This window comes from Numenius arquata, chromosome 7, assembly GCF_964106895.1.
Source record: "Numenius arquata chromosome 7, bNumArq3.hap1.1, whole genome shotgun sequence".
Lineage (NCBI taxonomy): Eukaryota > Metazoa > Chordata > Aves > Charadriiformes > Scolopacidae > Numenius > Numenius arquata.
In genome coordinates this window covers 19,008,915-19,018,921 of record NC_133582.1, presented here as the reverse complement: position 1 = coordinate 19,018,921, position 10,007 = coordinate 19,008,915, and the positions used below count along the sequence as shown (strand labels likewise).

At 38.7% G+C, this 10,007-nt stretch overlaps 1 protein-coding gene across 1 annotated transcript in view; it reads right to left on the bottom strand.

Moving 5' to 3' along the window:
* Window positions 1-661: 661 nt before the first annotated feature.
* RFX6 (regulatory factor X6) overlaps window positions 662-10,007 on the bottom strand; it is a 36,571-nt gene continuing 27,225 nt past the window's right edge. Inside the window, exons 13-19 of the mRNA XM_074150687.1 lie at window positions 9,189-9,298; window positions 7,082-7,199; window positions 5,864-5,986; window positions 4,242-4,451; window positions 3,202-3,711; window positions 2,003-2,221; window positions 662-828 (exon numbers count right to left, since the gene is read on the bottom strand). Coding sequence (XP_074006788.1) covers window positions 662-828; window positions 2,003-2,221; window positions 3,202-3,711; window positions 4,242-4,451; window positions 5,864-5,986; window positions 7,082-7,199; window positions 9,189-9,298 — 1,457 coding nt within the window. The remainder of the gene's footprint in view (window positions 829-2,002; window positions 2,222-3,201; window positions 3,712-4,241; window positions 4,452-5,863; window positions 5,987-7,081; window positions 7,200-9,188; window positions 9,299-10,007) is intronic.

Sequence of the window (10,007 nt, the reverse complement as noted above, 5' to 3'; positions counted from 1 at the left end):
TTTTATTTTAAGAGAAAGTGGTTTACTTTAAAAGAAAAAAATCCCCATAATATGTTTTATTTATTTCCTGAGGACTTCACTTACACAAGTAGGCACTAAACATTTGAAATTGAATTTCCAGAGCACAACATTAAAAAACTTAAGAATTTGGCTTAGTTTCATTTAAAACAGTAAAAATTGACCTTGTAAACATTTCCATAGGAGGTAGGATACATACATTTGACAATCTGTCAAATAAGAGAAAGTAAACAGTTACTCTGTGGTCCTAATAAATAATGAGCAACACAGGCATTAAATAAACATTTTTATATAAAAAGATATAAGGGAAAGACTAAAATAGCATTTTTAATAAGTTAGGAATAGATGTAATAATTTCTTTACAGCAGTCTTGCTTGCAAGAATCACTGGCTCTTTCTGCTTACTCTGAATTTCTGACTGAGAAGCTGGAATGGTAAAAACAATTCTGAGTGATTCATAAGCAGGACCCAATCTGAATATAGTAATTTTTTTTGTGTGGAGGGCTGCTAATATCTCTAAAATGGCTCCTTTAACACCTATATGTAATACTTTTCTATTCTACCAACTTGAAGGGGATTGTCATCACAGCCTTAATGTCCGGATTTGGAAAGTAAGCTTAAGGCACTGACATGTCTCTCCCAGTTCAGGTTCCTCCAGCAGCTGCTCCCATGAAGACGGTGTTGATTGGTGGTAAAGATGACACCATATCTCTGCTTGGTGGGCCATGGGACTCCAGATTTTCCTGAGAAGAGAACTGACCAGATGTTCCATACATACACTGGGAAGAAGATGTGGTTTGCATGTTTGAAGCTGTGGGGAAAAAAAGTTACCATCATTGCAAGTTTTCTATCTATTGAATTTAATAAAAAAGACAGTCGAATTTCATCTGATGGAAACCCTGATTTACCAGGCACACCATCTGAAGAACAGAAATGTCAACACGTCTATATTTCACTCAATTTACCTATACTTCTATAACTTTTCTGCAGTGGTTCTTCCTGCCAACAGGGAATAGGTCAAAACCCATGTATAAGTGAATGCTACTAAAAATCCAGCTTCAGGCCTGAAGTTTGCAGCTTGCATATGAGCCATCTTCTGTGAAAATTGTGCAAAGCTATTTACGTGCACTATACTCCTCTTTCCATATCTTGCACCATTCAGGCCCATATTCATTGGTGGTACCACTGCCACCACCTGGCACATATCAACACAGAATACAGAAGATACTTGAAGGGCACAGTCCCTGCATGGTGGTGCTGGGGTTTTTAACCCCTCTTTAGCATCCTTTAAAGAACTGAGCACTGAATTCTTGCAGAGCCTTAATGAGGCAAGTAATGTCTGATCTTCTGCGCAAGGTTAACAGGTAAGTAGTAGGAAGAGGTAATCTTGTGGAGAAACCAGTGGTGCCCTGGTTTATATCTTCCATGCAACCCTTTTTGGAATATGAGGCCAAACTCAGCTGCCATTGTTTAATGCATATACCACACCAAACCCTTTGAGGTTAGGTAACTTCACCTAAAATTCACTGTCCATGGGAGCTTTGCCTAATACACGAAGTTGTTGAAATATAGGACAGGAAGGGACTATACCACAGGAAGTATATATCTAGACATCCCTGACCCAGGCATTCATTTGATCTGTTTGATAGTGAGGATCCTTAAGAACCATTGGAAAAGCCCAGTCCATTATTAGCTCACTCAATAGTTAGAAAGTGTTTCCTATCGTGGATTTTTCTGCAATTCAGGCCAGTCATTCCACTCCTTATGGACAACAGACCATAGTCCTCCTATGGAGCAAAGAGTTATTAAACCCACTGTCCTGCAATTTTAAGGAAAACACATCTTATGATGCATCCTGGGTACTGAGCTATTTTATCTCTATATTGCATCTTATATGCTATATATGGAAGTCACAGATCAATGCTCAGCACTTGTTAGGATGCTAAAAGGTTCACAGTTCTTCCTCAGTCATTGGCTATACTTACGCATAGGAGTCCGACAGACAATTGAAGGTGAGGACTCCGTGTAGTATGAGCCTGTTTGTTTTCTTCCGCTGTCATCCAAAATATTCAGTGGATCATGTATATCATTGTATGATGGCAATGATCGAATGCTGCTTACACTGCTGATTACAGAAACATGCTGATCCACCATTGTTCCAAGTCTGTGAGATTCTGGATAATTTATATTGTTTCCATAATATCCTATTGACAGGAGATTAGAAAAAAGCAGAGTGAAACTACTGTTGAAGAGAAAGGGTAGGAGCCTGTGATAACCTGGGAAAAAAGGTGTTACCGTCTGAATCCCTTGAGAATAAGATTATTTATGTACACATATATCCTAGAAACTTTAGTAAGGTACGCAATGACAGACCCAAAAGAGGGGTAGTAACAAGGGAGCAAAAACATCCTAAGAGTTCAGTCATGCCTTCAGTTCAGAATTGCCCTTCCATTCTAAGTTCAGAATCAAATAGCAGCCTGCAATCAGTGGCTATGAGAGACACCATGGGGACTCCTATCCACAGTTCAGTGCTCCCTTCTGAAGCTCACAATCAAGGAAAGTATATGTGGAAAGAAAATCTGGATGGTAATACATATTTACTGCATATACGAATCCATATAAAGGCAACATTTCCACTGTGTCTTTCCTCCAGAAGAGGGAGGTGTTTTTGCTGACTATATCTCTGAAGCAGGTTGAGGGAATAACTATACGTATGAGAAGTATTAGGGCCAAAGTTCAAACTAATGTTAATGCACATTTTTATGATTCCTTTGACCATCCTGACCCTGTGACCAGAACGGTGTACTATGCTGGTCCCAGAGGTAAGGTATCTTATGCCTGCTCTATTTCATAGTAGAAGTTTTGTGGACTTTTCAAGAGATTGTTAAATCACAAGGTTATCCTGGTTTTGCTTCCTTTGCACGAGACATGGTGGTGGTGCCAAAGGAAGATTAGCATAGGTGCATCAGATGCGTTTGAGGTCAGTTGAGGATTTACCAGAGGAAAATAAATCCTTAAGTATCTTGTTAAGCCACTTTACAATCTCTGTGTGTCATCATAGAAATGGGAAACAGGAAGGTATAAATAAAAGCCAAAAAACATTTTCCATAGAAAGAAGCAGAGAAGTGTTTTACTCCAGCAAGGACAGAGAAACAGAAGAAAAAATAAAAATATATATTAATACCATTGGAAGCATTAGTGGGATATGCTGCTCCTGGGCATGTAGACACTGAGTTGCTCAAGAAATTGAAACTCCCAGTATTCAGAAACTGCATATTGTGTGTGTCCTGAGACATGGATGATGGACCATAGCTGGAAGGGGATCTGGCATTGTATGGAGACACAGCACAACTGTTGCTGAAGTAGTCTCTGGAGAACTGCTGTTCACTCAAGGCATTGAATCGGTTATGCTCTGCTCTGTGGTGGTAAACTCCTGAAGTGGAATGGGCCTGAGTTCTGAACACAGCCTGGTAATTGGAATTGTTTCCATAGTAATTCTGATTAGTTTGTGACAAAGTCTGATAAAGGGGCTCTGAGTAGGAAGAGCACTGTGAATGTGTGGATAACACTTGACCTACACTTGGAGGTCTCACAGCCATTGGCCCCTGGTTGATAACACTTCCTCGGCTGACCATGGCTGGTGAAATGGGTGGAGTCATCAGGGGACCAGTGCTTTGAGACATCTCCATCTGACCTGGAATAAATAAGCATTAGCCGTGATTATAGTTCATACTGCAGTACTGCTGAATAGAGCGTATCTGTTAAGACACTAACCCTCCAGTGAAGTGTACAGCACATCTGAAACCTTTACAAAGGATGTGCGTTGGCCCCCACCTACACAACATACTCTTTAATCAATGGCTTCAGGCTATAAGGCCTCCCACTTACATTCTCCAGCCTGGAGACTGCCACATTCAGTGGGAAATTCCAGCAGTTACAAGACTTGTGTGCTCCAGGTGTTACTGTTCATTCTCTCCTCACAAGAACCTCGACAAGCCAAGAGGTATAGGATCATTTTACCGTTGTTCCAAGCGGATCTATTACTGGCAGGGCTCTACAATTGCTACCTTCTGTAAATCAGCACAGAGGATGAGCTCAGGAAACATTCTTTACTAGAGGTCATTATAAATGCATATGGTCATTGCTCCTCCTACAGCATCGTGTTACTGTGGACTGAAAGTCTAACAAGCAAGAGAAAGAAAAACTAGAAGAACTGATACATACCTGTCAGCTGCATATTCTCACTGTCTCCTGTGACAAAGGGGTTGAGACCAGAAGACACACTGCTGGGCTGGCTAGCTGACAAGGACACGTAGGTTTGCTCTGCCAGACACTCATTTTTGACAGAAGTGTCACTGGGCAGAGGAGCAGCTTTGTTACGATTTGCTAGGAAGCAAGAGCTTGGTGATGCAGTAAAGGTGGCTTTGCTTGCATCTGGAAGAGTAAGGGAAAACTCTTGGTGGCTGTTACGTATGCTTGTTGCCCATAAATGCACCACTAGTATATTAATAGCATATGAGCTGCTCTTATCTTTGGTTGATTATTTTAAAACCCAGTGAAGCCTCCATATTTTGCATGTAGCCAATTATTACAAATATTGCTGTAGTCTTGATCTTTCCAGTGGAACTGTTTGTATCACATCCCCTGACCTGATCTACATCACAGATGTATCAGGAGTATCAGCTCCTTAGTGAAGCCATCATAGTGAAGCAATGAATCAGATTTATTCCCTTGAAATAAAAGTCAGCAATCACGTCAAGTAAATTGCACTAAGAGTGACTCAGGCTCGTGACAGCTCATCCTAAAGAATTAACAATGGCAATTTTAGAATGCTTGAACTCTATTTTCACACTAATATCTAGAGAAAAAAAAATTGTTATACTCAGCAGTTTTTCAGTTTTCTGCAGACTATTGATAACGTCAGTGGAAATTTTGCTATTCTTCAGTGGAAACCATGACTTTACGTTATGGTTTCAAGTACTTCACCTAAGTATCCAAGGGTAAGACAACTGTTATATAGGACAATTTTTTTTTCCTGTAGGCTGAATTAAAAGCAAAAGCGTAGCATCTACCGTCAGACAATTTCTACGCAAGTTTCTTGCAGCAAATTGCAGATTTAGAGTAACAACAACCAAAAAGTTAAAAATTGATTGCTGGTGTTAATGTTAATAAAAATTAATTCAGTAGAACCCAGCCGAGTTTCACTGGATATTTAGGGATTAACTTGGACCAGAATTTGATTCAAATCAATATTCATCCATTTTATAGCAAAGGACCTGGAGCATATGACTTCAAACTGTCTAACCTTGAAGGACCCTGGTTGATGGAAAATGTTAAAGATACTGTTTTAAATGCATTTTGTTTCTCTTTCACATAGTAATACTTCAGATAGATGCTAAACAGGGCTCCAAAATTGTGTTCCAGTCTTGCACAGGTATTTGCATTTTAGTAACTTTTAATACATTCCTAGTTTAAGGTGTAATTACGTATTTAAGCTTTGGTAGAAAAACTGGATTAGGAATTCCTGCCCTTTCTGCCACTTACACCTCTTTCCATACTTCAGCTTGTAGCCCTTCAGATGTACCTACAAGTGTTTGTTTCATCCAAGATAATTTCAGTGATCCAGTGTATTCACATTCCCACAAAATGTTATAAAGTAACTATAGTAGGAAGATGGGAATGAATTGCTGAGTGAATGATCACAAACTTTTCAGGTGAATTTGACAAAGTTGTGTATAACTACATATTGAGGAGAAGACAGTAAACCTGCTTCTGTTAAAAGTTAAACAAATATGCCAATTTCTGAAAATACAGGAGTACATTTAAAAGAACCAAGCTCTAGTTACCTAAATTTTTCATATATTTGTCCAGTAGATTCTGGAGTTCTTGTTCTTTGTCATTGTTGAACTGTGTCTCCATGGCGAGCAGGATGTACTCATCTAGTAGCATGCGGATCAAATGAAAAGAACCTTTTGGAGGAGAAAGAGAGAGAGTAGCTGAGTTATCTTTTTGACCATCTCTCACCACTCTACAAGAAGCGAGTGAAACAAACAAATAATTGTGGACTTTAAATGACCTGGCAAGACCAACAAGGAATAGTGCCTAACTTCTAGCTCTAATCTCTCTTTGCACTGGCCCACCTAGCTCAATTGTTTACTGTCCTGTAGGCTATTTGACCACTAATTACATCAAAGAAAAATACTGATGAAAGTGAGACATGCTTTATACTTGAAGAGGGCACACAGTGGAGCTAGATAAGGCCGAAGTCTGCCAGAATGCCTCTGCTCTATTTCTGTTTGCCTTGTGCTAAATAACCAGACAATAACTGGTGAAGTCTTTGACCTCATTTCAAGGATATATCACATTAAAAATGTGTCTCTCCTTATAGCCATTTCAAATACCCTCTGAATTTTAGATAACAATGTACCTATGACTAAACTTAGGAAATTATATACTAGATTTAAAGTGAGTCTCACTTGCTCTACCATCTTTTGTTTTATAAAAAGTTCTTTCTGAGAGTCTCCCAAAATGTAAACATTTCTAAAGATGGACATGTGAATCTTAATTTTTAAAAGCCACAAACACTGTTGAATTGACTGTCTACTGACCCTAGAGTTAAATGAGTGGTGACCTGTCAAATTCGTTTTGCTTTTATGAAAACATACCATACACAAGAACTTCTATACAGCAGTATTTTTTTACAAAACTGATCCACATGTAAAACTAATAATTTAAATCTCTGTCTTCTATACTGAAGACTGTTATACTTCCATTGCCATATCAAACCAAACAGAGCTTCTAGCTCAGAAATGACAAAGCAGTTTCAAGCAGCAAGTCAAAAGAAAAATACCTTTTAAAAATGAAAATGTGACACAGGTCACCAGCAAAATATTGCTAGCATTTACTGTGAAATCTTAGTTTGAACAACATGTTACACAGCATTTGTGGCTTTGATTAAAGAATCTTTAGATTAGGACAGGTTCCTCTGCTCAAGAAATAGTGGAAAGCTGTTAAGTGCTAGCACATATGTACAAAATAGGACTGTTTTTACAAAGCCCAGGTACCAAAACTTGACGCGTTGTTTAGAGTTAGGTTATGCATCACTCGAGCACCAAAAAAACTCCACTTGAGAAGGAAGTCTTGAGCTCTCTTCTTTAATGACCTCCCATTCTGCTTGCTTGCCTGAAAGAGAATAGTAAAATACGTTAAGTGTACTAACTTGCTTTCTGTACACAGGAGAGAAGAAAGGAGAACTGAATATGCTTAAGAGTTCAAGGAGTCCTTGACTCAGGCTGATGTGGCAAGGTGGATCAAGCTGCCTGATTCAAACTGTCTTCACAATGTGTGTCCTAAAGTGGTAAAGAAGAGCAGCATTCACTCTTTTCAGTGCAACCAGAGTAGAGCTCTGACAATGTTAGATGAAGCAAACAGCCACTGCTTGGGCTCTGCTGCGTCCTAAAGGTATATAAATTACTGATATTCTATTACTAAAGGTGTCAAATTGTTCTGTAAATATACAGGTGTACAGGGCAGAAAGAAAGACAAAAAAAACCACCCTGTGGCACTATGATATTCCACATAAACAGGGAACAGAAACTAGTCTTTGTACTTTAAAGTAATCTGCATAATTCTGGCCAGACTTTCTCTTACAAAATGGTATGTTTACTATCGTAATATCGACCCTTTTAATGCTGCTCATTTCATACTGTTGCTTTGCTCTGGCAGTGATTCATTTGTGTGGTAACGTATGCCCTGTTGCTTTCTCAAACAGCAAGCAGAAAAAAGGTGTTTTGTGAGTTTGACAGTAACCACTCTTCAGCATGAACAGAAGGCAGACAGCAATGGAAGGATTACATGTTCTGTAAATTATTTGCTTCTGCTGAGTTGACCTAGCCTCATATCAGGATTTGCTGGTATTTCTTACCCTTAACTACAGGAAAACAATGCTAGGAACCATACCTGTTAATTTCAATAATACAGTATCACATAGTAGATGCTGAAGGGGAGAGTGCTTCACCATTTCTGCCTGGGTTGTTTATCAGGAATTGTCTTCTGAAATTATGGAATCAATTTTAGACCACATCATTTGGTTCTAAAATAAGTGGTGATTGCTCAGCTTGAGTGAGTTTTGTGTGCAGTTAAGTGTGTATGAGGACTTGCTTTGGGTCTGCTGCCCAGAATCAGCCAAAGCTCCTCACTGTGCTGCTCACATATGACAGCAAATATTAGGAAACTCAGAGTGCTTTAAAATGAAGGAAATTATCACTGTCTCCATTGAAATTTGGGAAAACAGGTGAAGAAAGGAAAAATGACGTGCCCATGGTTATTCTGTAAGTGGCAGAGTCACTTTCTGCAAGGCAGTCAAAGCTAACTGCACTGTCTCCTCCTCTTGCATCCATTCATACCAAGATGCTCCCTAAAATGACAGATAAGATATTGCATTTCCATACAGAACAAGACCCGATGAGAAGACCAGTGTTCAGCTACCAGCAAGCAACATGTAACATTTTATTCTTCTAGTTTACATTCATTAGGGTCATATTCTGAGCTATAGTGTAATCATTCCTGTATAATTACATGCATATAAAATACTTGTGATTATAAAGCATCTTGTAAATCACCGAGGAAAAGAATCCCATCAAAACTACCGATTACTACATTAAGCACCTTATAAAACTACAAAACTGTATCTTCCATCCTGGTCTGTAGAAATCCTTCTGCAGGTTAGCTACTTCTGAATCCATCTGGTACATTAACTTACACCACATATGGTACCATCCAAATACCATGAAAGGAAGAATTGCTTCTCTAAGGAATGGCTTCTGCCTACCTTACTGAGAAATACCCCTGTGATTCTGCAAGCACAGCTAAGGTGGATGGGTTTCTTTCATGTACAGTTTATGACAGTGCTGACTTTAATGTTTTAGTTAAGATACTTCTTAGTTTGTAACACACATAACACACATCAACAGCACTCAACATGACTAATTAGAGCTAACAGCACTGGAATCTTTCACACCAAATGAAGAGCGCCTCTGTTACAGTAAGGGGATGGGAGCAGACATGAGAATCCCATGTGGGAAACCAACGGGACTGCATTAGAAAGGGACTGTGTAAGGAGTAAGGGGAGTAGGATTTGGTCTTGAGTCAGGCAGAACATTTGAAAGGTACCTTGATAACCCTTTGCTCAACCACAGTATCCAACCATTCAATAAATGATTCCACAGTGGCATTCTTCTTTAGGAGGTCCTTCAGTTCTTGGAACACTGTAATAGAGTCATCTACCACGTAAAAAGGAGAACATATCATTCCATGCTATTCTGAACGTGAGAAAAAGCCACTCACCAGCCATATGACAATATTGTAGCATGGAAAGGAAAAGCAAAGAATTAGAGCAGTGAAGAAATAAGCAATTCTCCAGCAAAGGAAACAGACATGCATCCATCGCACATACATATATTAATTACTTAAGCATTACAATGATACACGTTGTAAGACAATGAAGTTTTACAAGAAAATAAAAGCAAAAAAAAAATCTGGTATTTTCTATTCCTTTTAAATTCAACCTTGAAAAGCTTTCTATTACTAAATTTAGTAGTAAGGCTTTATCTGTAATGTGGCAGATCTGTATACTGTCTAAGGTTTCCCTTATGTTTTATAAGTTTCTCACAATATAATGCAAAGTTAACTTCCTCAGTTCTCATTTTCAAAAAAGTGCCTGAATGACCAGTTATTTCGCTTACCCTTTTCTTTTTTTTAATGAGTGTGAGAGAAGACAAAGAACAAAAATGGAAAACAACTACAAAAAAAATAGAAAACGGGCAACTCAAATGAAAATGCGAATAGGATTGTGAACCATTGAAGAGGACAAACTTTCATGATCAAAGTAACAATATTTAGAGGACAACACATTGCTATTGCTCTCCTTTCAGCATTCTAAACTCTGATCAACATGGTTCCTATGACAAAAGTTATCGTTTTAATAGAGAA